The 17102-nt window shown below is 35.2% G+C and overlaps 1 protein-coding gene across 1 annotated transcript in view; it reads left to right on the top strand.

The window, feature by feature from the left end:
• The first annotated feature begins 1188 nt into the window (after positions 1-1188).
• Positions 1189-17102, top strand: part of LOC139971516 (uncharacterized) — a 38708-nt gene continuing 22794 nt past the window's right edge. Inside the window, exons 1-2 of the mRNA XM_071978072.1 lie at positions 1189-1529; positions 15748-16167. Of these exons, the coding sequence (XP_071834173.1) occupies positions 16045-16167 (123 nt within the window). The 5' untranslated portion in view covers positions 1189-1529; positions 15748-16044. The remainder of the gene's footprint in view (positions 1530-15747; positions 16168-17102) is intronic.

Here is a 17102-nt window from a genome sequence, read left to right as displayed (position 1 = left end):
TTATATCTAGCCAGATAAAAACTTGGGCAGATATAACTTGATATAAAATGAAGTTTAACAGTGGTCCATATCAAATTTTATCTGGTTAAATTGTACGGCATCCATATCTGGGACAGATAAAACTTAATCCTCATATCTGGATTGACTACATATCCAGTTATAACTGGCTTTATATGGCCAGATAAATCTTTATATGCATATCTAGATTGATTGTTTTATCAAGTCATATCGCGCTTTATATGGCCAGGTAAAACTTAATAACTGGAATAACTGTATATCCAGTTATATCTAGCTATATATGGCCAGATAAAACTTAATCTGTGTATCTGGATTGACTACATATCAAGGTGTATCTGGTTTTATATGGCCATGTAAAGGCTTTATATGGCCAGATTAAACCAGATATTAAGCCAGATCCGGGATTTCGGTAAGGGTATCTATCTAAACCCTTCAACAAGATAACAGAAATACCATTAACAAGACATGTAAAAACACAGTCTTTAAGGATGTGCTCAAATGAACAAGGGAACCACACACTGACCAGAAGGGAGAAAGGCACATTGAATTGATATATATATATATATATATATATATATATATATTTATATATATATACATATATATATCTAATTATCTATCTATATATCTATCTATTTATAAATATATTTATATATATTTACATATATATATATATATATGTATATATATATACATATCTATCTATCTATAAATATATATATATATATATATATATATATTATATAAGTATAAACTTTTGCAATGTTCTTATCAAACTAAAATCTACCAGACATTGAATCAAGCAGCCGCAAATGAGATCCATATTTATTTAAAGTGCTATTATTTCGTTACTTATTATAATTTTGGGGCATCAGTTTACTTTGTTGGGAAAAAGCACCAATGAGTAATGAAAACAGTACACAGTAATCCTGAACTATTAGCTGTTACTTCAATAAAAAATGAACGTTATCCCAAAGAGGCAACGAAATCGATGACCCATTTGACTCCAGTTTGCATCCCACACACATTTACATATCTACTGTACGTTGTTTTCTGCTTCCCATTTGTAACATCAATTTGGTATACTGCCGTTAACTTGACACTGTGGTCTTGTGAACTCCTTCGCCTTTGGAACTTGGATTTTCAATACTGCCTCCATTTTCCTCCAACCATGAGCCTGGCATTGTTTACATACCAAAGTTACTACTACATAAACATAACACGAAGTTAGCGTTGTATTAATCAGGCAGTGTCATTCAACGTCCATACATAACCAACGTAAGCATACACGGTTGACAACAGACGGTAGTATCTCCCACACCGGTATATTGCATATACTTTAGCACTGTACTGAACACAGTACTAGTCTTCCGTTCGTAGTAAAACCGGTCCCCGTTGCTTTGTTTACGTGTAGCGTTAACTGGTGGTTGCTGAAAACTTTACCTGCATGGATTTACCTTACTTCGGCATAAATTGTCATTAATTCCAGGAAAGGAGGGATTTATCTACAGGTAAGTTTATTCTCATTGATTTATGTTGTTATTAAAAAGGAATTCCTTCTATATTTTAAGATTCAAATCCCGTTGTAAAATTGAAAATACAGACAAAGCCTAGAATAAATAGGCAGGTTCGAATAGGCCACCCGAATGCTCCTGATGGTGTGTACTGTAACTAAGTGTAGCCGGCTAGTGACAGCCTATTGCATAAGTATAAACCTTTCCTGTCATTTGCAAACAAAGAGATTTAAGTACAAATGTAAGTGTACTTGCAAAAACCCTGGTCGACAGTAATGTTACGTATATGCCTAAATAAATGTAGTTTATGGCCATGATGACTGATGGATAGCTTTGGCCTACTGAGTGATAGTCCGGCTACACTACGGTAATATTAACAAGGCCTAGAGCCTAAGTTATTATTAAGTTAGCCTATACTACAAAGTACAAGTGTAAATCAATATAGATTTCTTTAGGCCGTATTCCTGTAATCCAAAGATTATTCAACGCAGAAGAAATGTTGAGTCGATTCGTGGTTTATTAGCTTTGATATCTGGTAACTATCTGGTAATCTTTTAATCTGTTAATCTGCTAATCTGTCAATCTGTTAATCTGTCAGTCTGTCAATCTGGTAACTAAATAAATAAAAACGAAACATACGTTTGTAATTAAGCAATCAGGAAATCGATTAATGAATAAGTCAATTATTGAAGAATAAATACATAAATCCAAATCATACAGAATAAATAATCATGTATGCAACAAATATACAACGTTATATCAATAAAAACACAACTTACATAAAATCTTTGGTTTAACACTGGAAAATACATCTTGCTTCAATGCGTTCTTGATATCGACTGAACTCAAATTACGGTAAATGAACGTAAAGACAGAACCAACGAAAACAACAAATTTCAAACACATACTCACGCACGCACGCACACTCGCACAAACACACACACACGCAGTAGCACTGCAACTTTACATGACGCACACTTCGTAACAATACACAAACAACACATCGTGTGAGCGCGTCTACTGAGTGATAGTCCGGCTACACTACGGTAATATTAACAAGGCCTAGAGCCTAAGTTATTATTAAGTTAGCCTATACTACAAAGTACAAGTACAAGCATGGTGGGGGTAATTTTGGTACATTTGAGAGTTTCAAGTGGCAACTTCTACTCATTGCCAGATAGATCAATGAATTTATTACATACATGCGCGTATTGTGTTATACGGACAGTACGTAGCTTCAATGATAAGAAGCTGTAGTTGAGGTGTTCGTAAGTCAAATTGTAACCACTTTTTCAATCGCAATTTTAATCATTTAAGCCAGAAAAAAGACGGTCAAAATTATCACAGTGAAATGAGGAAACACCAATTCTGTATTTTTTTTAAAACTTTCTGTGGATTATTCTACTCATTTATCTGAATTATACATACTTAAACACATACGTCAGGGACATATTTCCTTGCATCGATCAAGTATAATTCTTTTTATTTGTTGTGGAATCTGGTCAAACCATCGATGAAATCACATAGCTGAAGGATAGATCTAAACCACTGACCAAAATCAGTTGTCACCAGCAATGTCCTTTAAAAGAACATTAATGCCTTTACTATCGCTAATTAATGGTATCCCATCATACATCTATATTTACATTATCTTTAGTATAGGTGTGATGAATAACTCAGGAAAATTTCTGTAGCCTAGAAGTATCATCATCAATTACAATGATGGTTTCATTTCGGTACATGAATGCGTTTTTAATATGCAATCTATTTTTATTTATTTTAATCAGTGGAATCAATGGAATGCATCAAATATTCACATGTTCTCCCTCTACGGTCTTAGAGAATTATAAGTATAGTACTATAGTGCTACAGTATGTTATTATACAAGTATGAAAAATAGCAATAAGAAAGGTTTAAAAAGAATAACTTGTGGCTATTTCTTCATTCTTTACATTAGACACAAGCAAACAGAAAGTGAGCTTATAATTGAACCTACTGTAGCTTCAATCTTTCTCGAAACCTGTTATATGTACACTACCTCCCGATTTAATACAAAATATAAAAAAATCATATGGAAAAACTTAGATGCTTTAAAGGGATTTTTCAAGTTGTGAAGCAAAAAAGAACTCATAATTTGATGGTTCCTGAATTCAATGAAGACTTCCTTATTACCTTGGTAGTTAATTATCACTGTGAATGCTTGTGAACATAAAGATTATTACAAATAACAAAAAAAATATCAAAAGAAAATTATATTTCCTACATTGTGAAAGCAAGCATGTTTGTTAGGTTTCAAATCTTTTTGACCATTACATCATATTTAGCAGTTTTTGTGTATGTGGAACTTTTAAATGTCAGACATTATCCATGTACAGTATATACCTGATTCCCTGAGTCTTTAAATGTTACCCACAGCAAGAAATTGATCTAGTCACTTTTAAAAGTGTAAGACCTTTGATCCTATCCTAAACAGTCCTCAATTGTATAGAAATTGATGTATGTAGATCTATGTACTAACCATCATCATATTAGTTAATAAATCTGTGTGGACAATTTGATCTGATCCTGCAAGAAGGACATTTTATTGGTGGGCTTTTCCAATGTGTTGACAGGGATTAATTTAGTATCCAACTTTTGTGTAGCAGTATAGAAGTCTCTGAATTTTGTCTCTAATAAAAATACACTGTTTTCTGTGTAAAACATTATTGTACTGTATAGTAATTTGACCATTCTGAATAGCATTTTTCTTTGTGATACTCATTCAATTATTCCTTATTGTTACCTTTGAAATTTAAAATAGTTGTTTTGTTCATCATTATTACTGCAGGTCTATTTTGCACTGATCAATCATATACGGTTTTGGTTAGTTAAGGTTTCCCCAGGGATGCCTAGATCCATAGGAATATTATACCTTGTCTGTTCAAACCTAGAAGAATTGTAGTCGTAACTTATTTTGTTCTTTGTTCAGCATCAACAATGTGTTGCATACTTTCTGTGTTCAGTATTATTTTGTGCATTCTCCACAAATCAAGGGAAACTCTGATCATAATTCAGCAGTTTCGTAGCCAAAAAAAACATGTGCATTATTCCTCAAACATGTCAGTTTCGTTGTTTTAAGGAAATAATACTATGTTTGGGTTCCAAAATGTATTTTTCATTCTGGGGCAGTTATTACAGAATGAATAATTTTGTTGGAATCATAACTTTTTGGGAATCATTTCAAAGTAATATTAATACCAATATGTCCCACCCCCCCCCCTCCAAAAAATGAAAAGAAACAATTAGAGAATGTTGAGAATGTTTCACTATTGTACTTTACATTGTAAATTATCAACATGGTGTGAACTAAAACTTGATAACGTAGCACAGTGTGGAACAAATATCAGATTTATTCATCTCGGTGCCTGCAGTTATCCAGTGTTAGGATATATGTGGCATTATATGCACATTAAGTACGTACATTCATGGTCCAGCACTTGGTATGTAAACAAAGAGTCCAATGGTTCTTGGAATCTTGGTGTCACTGTTTAAATGCTGATTTCAGAACTTTATCAGATTTTAGAGTACAGTGCTTGTCATATGGAAACTGTCATTAATTTGAACATACAGACACAAAGAAAGTGGAGGGGGTGGGGGTGGGAATAGATTTAATCATGGAGGTAAAAACAGCCTCTTGATTTAATCATTTAGAGTTAGTGGTCATGAAAAAAAATTTACACTTGGGTTTATATTCATTTACAAGTACTGTATTTTCACTAGCACGATAGAAGTTTAAATTCTGTATAATGTATTAGTGTTGCCTAAGTTTCAACTTGTTGTAACATTATAATTGTTTTAGTTTATATAGGGAGTGGGACATACTACTCTACTGTACATCCATGGCTTCTCATGCCTTGTGTTGCGCAAGCTCTTGCACATGCTAAGACACTATGACGTACAGTATTGCTTCAAGCACTGGCCTCCCTCTTCTACTCTTTCTATTTCCAGTCATCTTCAATTGCAAATTGTGCATGACTGGTGATGTGGTATGGCCATTCTAATCTCAATATAATCTGACTTTGTTTGTACTTTGTTGCATACAAAAGATGGTATGTTCATGCTCCAGTAGTCCTTCTATATAGTTGGGAGCCTTTTGACAGTGTCACCCCATTCCATACAGGTGATAATATTATAAACTGAGGGATGGGATTGTGTGGAGGAGTTCTTGCATACCTTTGCAACAACAGTACACACCAGTTGTTGTCCATACAGCTGTCAATTAACCATTGATTGTCTTGTATGCTTAACAACTGTGCTTTAAATTAATCTATTTTCAGTGTTTATTGTGAAAGATTGAAAGATCAATGGGGCTTTTAATTGTAAGACGACAAAGATCCCTCATATAATTAAGATCGCAATAGTTTCCTTATTTTCAATGGAAACAGTTACATCATGACTGGTTTGGCAATCCCACATTGGTTTTGAAGGAGCCTAAGGAGGCAGAATCTAGATAAGTGCTTAGGTGGTAGGGTAAAGGGGGAGGAGGGGGAGGGGGAGATAGGCATTGGGATGCTTGTGAAGCAACTTATAAAATGTTTTGAAACTACTGTAACTTTTAAAACAAAAATCTTGTTGTTAAGCAATACTGATGGCGAATGAAAAGGAAGACTGAAACTGGAATGAGTCTGTGTGAGGTTGAGAACATATATAGGCAACCTGGCACAAGAGGGATTTAAGTCATAACCAGTGGTAGTGTGAGAAATAAGACAAAAAGGAAGGAGGGTTTCGGGTCAGAATGTGGAGTAAAAGTCCATGGAGGACTCCTGTCAGGTTCTTCAACATTTGCTTAGTTGTGTTAGGCATTTTAAATTAAACTGATTTAATTCTTAAGCAGGTGATAAAACAATCAAAACTCCTCAGGAGAGGGGATGGTAAGGGGAACGGGCAGCTCGGTACAAGGGCAGATTTTTTAAAGGGCACCGTTTTACCAGTATTTGGTAACCCTTTCCGTTTTAATATCAACCATGCAACAACAGTGTTTTGAATATTAGTCAAGGCTCAGCTTTCTGAATATATCTGTCTTGTTGTTGTCCTGTGGTGATGAAGTAACAGTGAGTCCTTGGTATTCACCTCAAGACCCTATTGACAACAGGGAGGCGCTAATAGTGCCTCTTAATCTCATTCTAAACATTCCAAAGGAGATTATGAAGGTCTCTGTCAATGGACACTTACTGGGCTGTTTAGATACTAAGTCTAGTGTGATCAATAGTTTACCTCAGGCATTAACTGTTTGTCTCTTTCAACTAAGCTTTAATCCTTTCTAAATATCATTGCCAGTCCAAGGATTTAAAAGCAGCATTTTGGAGTCTATGTTTAGTAGTAAAGATAAATAAATGCTGTTACATACTAAGCCATGTCCAACTGGTACTAAGGCAAAGTATTTTCCAAAGTTATTTGGCTACTTGACATTGAGTCCAAGGGCAGATGACCAAAGGTGAATGTCAAACATTTGTTAAGTTCTGGAAGTTTTACTACAGGCATGAGTTTAATGCTATTTGTCAGCCATTGAGAGAGGAATAGTTGATAAACAAATTCACATCATTAATCACAGTTCATGCTCATTTACATTCACTTTGTTCAAACAATTTGGAGAGTGTGTCATCTTAGTTTGATGAAATTGCAATCTTATTTTGAGTACAAAATTTTCAGTAAGTAACTGGCATGTTTAATAAATTGTTAAAATGAGAGGGTGCTGAACAGTGAGCTCGCATAACTACTCTATAGATATATGCTAGAAAGATACATTATGGTCATCTATGATGTGAAGTTATAAATCCACAGTGGACACATCATTTACCATCAAGTTAACTATTCATTTCACTCATGTTTCCTTCTATGAGCAGATCTAAATTTGTCAATTTGAAACTGAAAGGAGTAGTTTCGAGGGTAGACCTCCAAGAGAGAAACTTCCAACAGTTTTTAGAAGGTTTGCAGTAGTATCTAGAGGAATTTCTTGGCACATTGGTTAACATTTTAATAGGCCACACTTGTCTTCTTCTAAGCTTAATTTTTAGTACTACTTGGTGGGTTTGGTCAAATTGCAATAGATGTTTTTTGGGGTGGGTTTTTTTTGGGGGGGGGAAGCTTCTATGGAAGCAAATATTTCATGGAATTGTTCTGTATGATATGAAAATTATTTTTAGGTCATTGGACCATGACGAACATTGTCTGTTGTTACTTGAACAAATTGTCTTAGAGTTAAGAGGGGTGTGAGGTGCCTTAGTATTGTTTTTGACTTGTTTTCGGTAGTTATACATGTATGTAGTGCATTCAGTGACTCTTAGCAGAAGTATAGGACTACTGTTTGTTTCATTTCCATTCTCAGTCATTGAATATATTTCATTCTTTCTGCTTACTTTACAGTTAAATTATTGTTTAGAAGTGCTGACTGCATACTACTGTAGTATTTAAATATGTCCCACTTGAGGCAATTGCCAAAACTTGTACAGAGCTAAGGACAGTTTGTTTTCCAAACACTGTAAAAGAATGTGACACCTCTCCAGATGTGACATTCAACAAACGTGTGATAGAATTTGATGGATTAGACTGCATCAATTGCAGTGCAGTGATTTCACTATGCAAAGAAAAGTATAGTGCTGTACTACATATTGAATTGTGTGACTTGATTATATTAATATGTTCCAAATCAAAGTTATTCACTAGTTTCTCACCGTTTATCATGAGGAAAAAATAGTCTGTAAGTGCATGTCCCAGTATCATCATTTGAATCTTATTTTGTGTGTACTCTGATAGTCTCTGATAGTCAGTGTTTGACCTAATGATACTTAACAAAAACTATCTGAAGAAGAAAAGCTTCTTGAAATTTGTCAGCATTTATTTTATTAGATTAGTTTTCTTTTTAAAGATTGTTTCTAAATATGCACCATTTGGTATAAAAGTAACAGGCAAACTTTATTGTCTTAATTCAGTTTTTTTTTCTGTAAAAGCTCTCGAAAGTTAAAACTTGAAAAAGTGTTCCAATCAAACCTTCACCTTGAACTATCGTTTACCAGCAGCGAAATGACAGTTCACTTTCTTAGGTGTGATTTTTTAATAGACCAATTGTGACGTCCTTTCACTGAGTATCTTCAGACCATTTTGCCATTCATTCTTAATAGAGTTTGCTTAGCAAACATACTAACTGGTGACACAGCACTATATATACAGTAGAGGACTCAATGCTCTTATATCTCCTTTTAAAAATTGGAATTTGTAGACCCAAGTTCACTGAATCGTAGTACTATTTTGAAAGTTAGTTTCTTGGCACGCCTTTGTGCTTGGATGATAAATACTTTACCACAGGGGTTTGATACTTGATACCATTGAATCTGTTTGATGGCAACACAGCTCAGCCAATATTTTAATCATAATTAATAGTACAATTCTCAACTGATGTGTAAGAAATTGATGAGAGTATGTCACATGCAATATTTGTGTATCAATATTGTGTGATACATATCTTGAACAGTTGTCAAGAACATTGTAGTGCACTGTGCAAGTGTCAAGTAGGATGTTAGTAGATAAAGGAGTTTTATCAAATCCTTCGTCATTCTCTGAAATATGAAAGTTGTATTAAAATATGTATTTTGCCTGGGGTTATAAATTTGCAATGGATTCGAAACAAGCCTCAGAGTAATGCTGTCATAAAACGAAATAGCCTACCCATAAATATAAAACTGCAACATCAACTGGAATTACTGAATGCAGTTATAACCGATGGGAGTGCTCAAAACCTACTTTAGTAGTGAAGGCTAATGAAATGCATTTTTATGGAAGTTTACTATCAGATTATCAGTATCACCAATTGGCCACAAAACTTTGACAAAGCAAATATGTAACTGGAAGCATACATTAGGACTATGGTAACTACAGTAGCTTGTTGATGTGTCGGTATTTTACGTTAAGGATATTACCTATCTTCCCACCCCTCTACCCCCCCCCCCCCCTCCTTTCTGTTTCTATCCTTCCCCATTAACAAGAATATAATCTAGTATATAGTTTCTACAAATGTTGTATTTATTTCAACATGACCCTAAACATGTCCTTTGTACTGACATCATCAATCACCATCAAGTCTTGGCACACTGCTATTCATATTGGTATGTATGTTGTACAGTTACAAGTATTTATTGTGTATAAAAAGGGCAGTATTGTAGTGGCTAATATTTGTGGTTGAGGAGGGTTTTTTTTATTTGCTTTTGTGGTTAACAAGGTTGTCATGACATGTCTGATATTTGCCTCATCTTTTGATTTGTAATGTTTGCTGTTTGCTATCTTTTCTCTTCCTTGGTATTTGGGAATCAATTAAAATTCCAGACTGACTGGGTCAAGGTCTAAACAAAAATTGTTTGGCAGTTAAATCTGGACATACTGTAGGTATTGTAAAATACAATATGTCAGTAGGGTATGTGATTGCAGAATTTAAAGGTTTTTTTTTTTTTATACTTTGGCAGTTATTCCATTCTGTGGTTTTCATTCAATGTAAAATTAAACAAGCATATTGCGTTTAATTACAGCCCAAAGTGGCATCTGCATACCATTAATTGTGATCCTTTTGCTACTCCAAACATGTACCAGACATATGTTGCGCGAAAAACTTAGCAAAAAGGATTAACATTTCTGTCAGCAAAATGGCTAATTATCCAACGATAAGCCATGCCTATAAACATTCTCCCTGCATAAAGGTTAGTAGGGTTGCCTCAGTACTGGGCAATACGTGTGAAATTTCTGGATTACTGACCGCCCCATATACTGTGCCAGTGTGAATGATATATACTGTATGTACACAGCACAGTGCAATATGGCCTATATATATGTTATTAAATGAGCTTGCATGTTTCGTTGAAAATCTGTTTATTTTTAGCAACACTTACTGGCTTTCCAATTATATATTAAACCATTTAAAATATAAAATGGAACTTAATTGTACAAAATTGACAATATAAACAAAGAAATCATACTAATATCATCATTAGTTAACAGAATATTCAAGCTCAAAGTCTGCCCTGACTGAGGATGTTATAAATTGTTGTCAATCACAAATCGGACGTGACAGAAAATATCCCTCACACTGATTGGTCAATTTGGACAACACTTTAAATTTAAATTTTGAGAACAGCTAGCGAACTTCTCAGAACATACCTTGGGTTATCATCGAATGCCTTAGGACTATAGCGTAAGTCTAGTCTATTATTTATTGTTTTTATACGCTTTGCATTTGCCATGATTGAATCGTTTCAGGAACGTCTCATACACTAACATTACTTGTTAGTAATACACAAATAGTATGTACTGATTGCAATGATGTACCTATGATTTGTCCATGTTAGCATAGCTAGATGTAGCTTTGTGGTAATGAAAGCTTCAAAAGGTGTTATGAATTTATTTGTACTACTGTAGTCTAGTAAGAGCTTATTTTTCTTGTTTTTGGAGGTTTTCATTGACAGTTATTGTGACATGTAAAGGAAATTGCTATAATCATGGCTCAGTTACTTCTAGTAGTATAGGCAGAGAACATCAATGTACGTATGAAATGAGCGAAACAGGCAGTTTGTTATTGTCTGACGTTACGTGATAGAGATGGCTTGATTGGTGATTTTAAGATATGAATATGAAAGGTGTGGTGTGCATGCATAATTGTTTGGGCCAACAAAATTGTCAGTTTTTACAAAAAGGTTAATTACTCATTAATTAGTGTTGGCTGAGTAAACATTCTATCACAGTAATCCCTCTTCCATCAATCGCAAGTTGCTGATCAATATGTAAATGAAAGTAATTGACAATAGAATGCTAAAAGTACAGATAAACACAATATGGACCATTTAGGTTTTATGCATCAGTACTGACCAGAAATATTCATCATACTAGCAAAACCCATTTCCAAAGTTCTTGAAACACTCTTGTGCTTTTTAAGATTGAGAAAGGAAGGGCTAACCGCCTTTCATCTGCATTATGGATTCACACCTCCCCTGCTGATTTCATTCTCCACCACAACCCCCTCCCCCCCCTCCACTTTTGCCAACCCCTTGGCTTTCAGTTACAGTACATTCCAATTGGTCTTTTGATACATCTTCACTGTGGAGACTCATTGCATAGTAATATGCAGTAGAGTGCATACTACACTTTTACAAAATGCAATGTACTGACATACACGACTTGTTGTATGGCATTTAAGAGTGTGCATACCATGTATCGAACCACTAACTCTGGGATTTTATTTGACGCTCCTTCTGTAAGTATTGCCTAAGAACAAACACAAACCTAGAACTAGTCATTAAATTCACATTTTTCAAATGCCACAGAAATAGCGCATACTTGTTTCTTGTTGCATGTGTTCCATGTACAAAAGAACTTAGCTCTTGGATATGTTTGAACAAGTCTCAGTATGGAAAGCTGTATATATATTTACACTTTAAAAACCTATACCTCTACAGTACCAGCAGCTGTGGACAACATCCTTTCTCTTATCTCCCTTCCCCCTCTCTTTCCCCTTTGACATTTATAGTAGTTTTAGTTTTATACTCCCTCTCTCCCTATCCAAGTTCTGGTTAGTACTGCATGGTTTTCACCTTAACACTAGAGCTCTGAATGTACAGTGATGTTAATAATAAATCAATTAAAATTTATTTAAATGAAGAGAGTAGTTTCTAATTTCCAGATCATATCATCAATGCATTCATTGTAGTTTGAGTGCTAATGGGATCTGGTGCAAATCTTGAGTGTCTTTTTTATAATAAATAGAGGGACTTTACTCTCATTTCTCCATGTGCTGCTGTCTCTTTCCCTCAGGGCTCTGTCTGCCAGAGTCCATTATAAATCTTCCCGAAAGGCTGAAGGTGGCCACTTATCACCCCTGTGTTACCCTTCAGGTCTGTTTGGGTATAAGCAATCTATCTGTGTGCAGCTATGCCTGGAATGTGAGAGCGTCCATGCAGGGGTTAGGTAAGGTTAGAAAAGTTGGAATTGGGCCAGTTGATTGCCACAGCTTGTTCACACAGATAATCTCTTTTCTATATGGCCTTCATCATGTTTTAAAAAGTAAGTAATACTGTGTTAAAAATATTTGATATTTGAGTAAGTTCTGTAGTCAGGTGTGTACTGCATACACTGTACCTTTCATATGGTATACATGTGTAAAGGCCTTAGTATTTCTGTATGCGTATGTTAGAATTTATCGCTGAGCTTCTATTTTGCAAGGCATATTTTCATGTGCAGCATACTGTAGTGAACATATTCAAAGTTTTAGTAAAAGTGTGGTAAAAAGAATGAAAAAAAAAGGGTAAAACAAATCCATATCCATGGGTTTTGTTTTTAGAGCAGATCAACCACTCTCACATTAATGCTCCTTTAATGTTCTCTGTTCAAGTGGATGAGCTATTTTTACCATTGAAGCGTTTTACAACAAACGTTTTGAAGTGAATCATGCTGTATCTTTGACATAATGGTCATCACCAAGAAGCAGGTTACTGTAGCTAAATTTAGAATACAATAGCTTACTGTATTCGACTGGAATAAGGAGTTGTGTGCAAGTGTCAGATGGTGAGACCCTTAAATCAGTTTGGTTTTCAATCTAACCTTCTCGACCAGGGGTATTGGTGTGTATTGGCACAAAAATATGATGATTGTTGTCTGGGCCACTTCAGAATCATTCCAAAGAAAGATGGTAGTCAGGGTGAACTTAGAGAGGGAGATTGGGGGTGCAAGAATGTTACTAGTTTATAGGTTAGGGTAGATCAAAGTGCATAATATGTATAGGAGACAGGTAAATGTCATCATTTGTAAATACCCAAACATAAGGTTTGCTTGTTTTGTTTTTGTTTTTTCTGGCCTACCTTGAAATAATTTTGCTGAGAATCGTGTCACCATATAGTCTAGATCTACACATAACTTTGATAATCTAACTTCAATTTCTTCTCAAGATCAAATTCATCCCCAAAGTCCCAAACTGTTTTTCCTGGACAGAAATGGAATTTGATTAAAGAATAGGTGTTATTTGAGTTGTTAACTATTTCTGTTATCTTTATTGGCACCATGTTAACTATTTCTTTTATCTTTATTGGCACCAGCAGCAATCTTGCTATACATACTTTGGAATATTTCAAAACAAAAAGGAACTGTCAGCATGTAGTATTTACAACAAATGTTGTTGTAAGGACCTACAAGATATGATACACCCCTCCCCCAATCTCCCCCCCAATCCCCCCAAATGAAAATACAAGACAGGTGATGTGTGATTATAATTATTTTTAATTTACAGAAATACTTGTGTAATACACTAGAAGTACCAGCTTGTACTTTGAAATATCGGAGCATATATACAGTATTAATGTGAAGTAACTGCTCGATGGGATTTACCCTAGATGTGTCTTCTGTGAATGAACACCTACTCGGCCTTTTCAAGTGGCCCATTCAATGAGCTGTAAATTGAACAGTGAATTGAGTAGTTTACTGTATATGCTAAGTACTGCAGTATTTATTGTTTTTTTCCACCTTCCAAAACTCATATAACTATGATCATATAAATTTTTGGCTCTCTTTTGTCAATACAAGCTAAATTACTTCTGCCCACGCTATGGTTTTCATATTATTAACCAGGCATGTCGTGGCGCTGGATTCTGAAGTATCATGTTAGCCAGTATCACTTTACGATTAATTACTTACAACCCTCCAAATTCCACATACCTGTCCGGTCAAAGAGATTGGCACGCCGTCAGTCGGGGTTTCAGGGTAAAACAGTTAAGCCGGGTGATCGCGGGTCCATTCTTGGCATACCAGATGACTTCATCATCTGTAGTTTCCCGACAGGAGACTCCTCATTTGCAGTTAAAAAGATGATTTTGTTTTGTTAACGATAACGAGCTATACCTGTGAGAATGAGAGGCCTTTAATTGTGAGTTCATTGCATGCCGTGTTGTTAGTTAATCCATGGATAACTCTCATAACATGCAGTTAAAGACTCCAAAAGAGATCTGCATGTTTATTGGTTCATTTGAATATGTCAGGTGAGCAGTAGTCTATGACACCTGACATGGCCTGGTCATTTTCGGTCTTACTTAAGTGGCTTTTTTACGGGGGGGGAGGGGGTGGGGGGTTGCTGACATTGCATGAAATGAGCTGGTAGCAAATGTTCAGCGGTAATAATAACAATAAGTTCAATAACCTTAAAGTTTAACTAGAATTTTAGTTTGCACACAATTATGTACGGTAGTGTCACTAGTGTGTAAGGCTTTTTATCTCTCATCCTATCGAGGTACTCAAGTTTGTCAAGGGCCCTGTCAAAGAGTGAATCCAAACTTACATGTAATGCTAAGGATTCTACAGTAACTTCCGTTGTTGGTTTTATCCATTAGAAGCGTTTGTCATTTTATCGGTACGTTTGGACACCTTGTTTTATGTCTAGTACACTAGCATTTCCACACTTTTATTATTCCCATAACTTCATCCACTTATCTAGTTTCCATGACAAATGCTGTAGATTGTTATAAAAATTGCAATGGAGCTCCTACCTGCTAACTAGGCACAGTACTATTATTCCTACTGAACACTACATGGTTCTGTTTCAATTGGCTCGCATGTAATTTGTAGGAATGGGGAAAATCTTTTAACCTGCATATTTATTGTTATTCCTTAATCACTACTTACAATAATTTTACAAATATATAAAAATGCTAAACTTGTGTCAAATTTTTAACATTTCATAATGATAGTGGTAGCTTATCATCCGGCTTATGATGGTGTAGCTGGGAGAAAAAATTCAAGGGCAATTGCACATTATTCTTTTCAAGTTTCGCCTGCATACCATTGTGAACAAAATTAAATTATCTGTGTACTTGTTTTTGTATCCTGTACTCATTTGTACTGTCAAAAACGTTGTTGTGTAGAATTGTTTTTGGAAAGCTGTTGTTCGTTATTTTATCAAAAATTGCACTTTTAACATTTGATATACGACCAAAAGTTCAAATAATGTTCACACAGTCTGTCTTATTAATAGGGATATAGAGTAATAAGGCTGTGACCTTACCACTCTTGCGGTCACCATGTTGATTGGTATACTGTAGTACCATGCAGTATGATATACAGTATGAACAGAAGACTGCTCAGCCACTGAGCTGTTCCATCACCGTGCATATGAAGAACCAACTGTGCTTCATTCCTCTCATTTTCATTTTCTCGACAGGGGTGGAGATAGAAGAACGGCTGCCTCCTGCGTTCTCAATTAGTCAATACCATTCCAAGAAAGAATTGCTACTTTTCGCAGAGACTGGAAGCAAGAAATCTCATTTCAACATCTCCATTCGCTGCTGCTTGCTCCCTTACAAAAGAGCAAATTTGTAATATATCGGGTTTGTAGGTTGCTGCTTTTTCCAGGCTCGGTATGAAAATGTCACTCTCATGATTGTTAGAACTTTGTGAATTTGCATTGGTGGGGTCGACCTCTGGGTTTATTTAGTTGAATTAATCCCCCTTGTTCACCATGCCTATATGGGGGGCAGCAGGGGGTGTAAACAGCAGTAAAACAGCTCAGCACCATCAACCAGGGAAGAAGGGAGTTCAGGTGAAGTTACTAAATGGAGACAATTTGCAGCTGTATGTAGAGGTAAGTTAAATGCATATATTGCAGGGCTACAAAGATCATAGAAGTCATGTTGTAAACTAGAGATGTAATATTGATCTTAACAGAGAGTCTAACTTATTAAAAATGCCCCAATAATTTGAAGGAAAATCATATTTTACTTTTGGGGAGGATATAAAAAGATATCTGAAATGTTGATATTTTAGCAGCGTTATTGCTATCACTACTTGTGTCAATCAAAATTGAAATAGGCAAAAGTAATGAATAAAAAAAGGAAATATATATATGAAAGTACCGTGGACTCTATAATGTCAACTGGCCATAGACTAAATCATAGAGCTCTGTAGTCTATGGTCTATGATTACATTTTACATTTTGTGGGTGTTTCTTTACAATCTGCTGTGTATACACATATATGTACACAGTAGTTGTTATTGATAAAACATGCATATTCAGCTACTTTAATTAAATCGGAATTGATTAGTAGAGTGAAAAAGAGAACCTGAACACAGAGACATGTATCTAATCCTGTTGTAATTGGAAGTATGTGTTTCTTTACAGCTTGCAGTGCTATAGTATTATTAAAGTTCAAGCAAAGTTCAGTTATGAATGTAAAACTCAGCTGCCACACACGCCAATGACATTGCACAATATCACTGGAAATTGCATTTCTTTATGTTGTTTAAGGATGGGGGACAGGGGGGGGTGGGGAACTGTGGTGAAGGAGAATTTTGGTACTATCATTGGATTTGGGTAGCTGGATTGTTTTGACCTGGTTGCCAGTAGAAAATGTTGAATTCATAAATACTGCTGTATTTTTTGTTATTACTTGTGGTTTTGGTTTAAAAATGTACTAAAATTAAATCTTCTGTCTGTCTGTCTGTCTGCACCAGCTCCAAATCATTTCATCTTAAACCTCAACTCAAGCCATTACATCTCTCCTCAGTCAATTAAATATA

The sequence above is a fragment of the Apostichopus japonicus genome, chromosome 8, assembly GCF_037975245.1.
Source record: "Apostichopus japonicus isolate 1M-3 chromosome 8, ASM3797524v1, whole genome shotgun sequence".
Lineage (NCBI taxonomy): Eukaryota > Metazoa > Echinodermata > Holothuroidea > Aspidochirotida > Stichopodidae > Apostichopus > Apostichopus japonicus.
The sequence above is the reverse complement of the archived record's forward strand: the minus strand, read 5'-3'. Positions and strand labels throughout refer to the sequence as shown.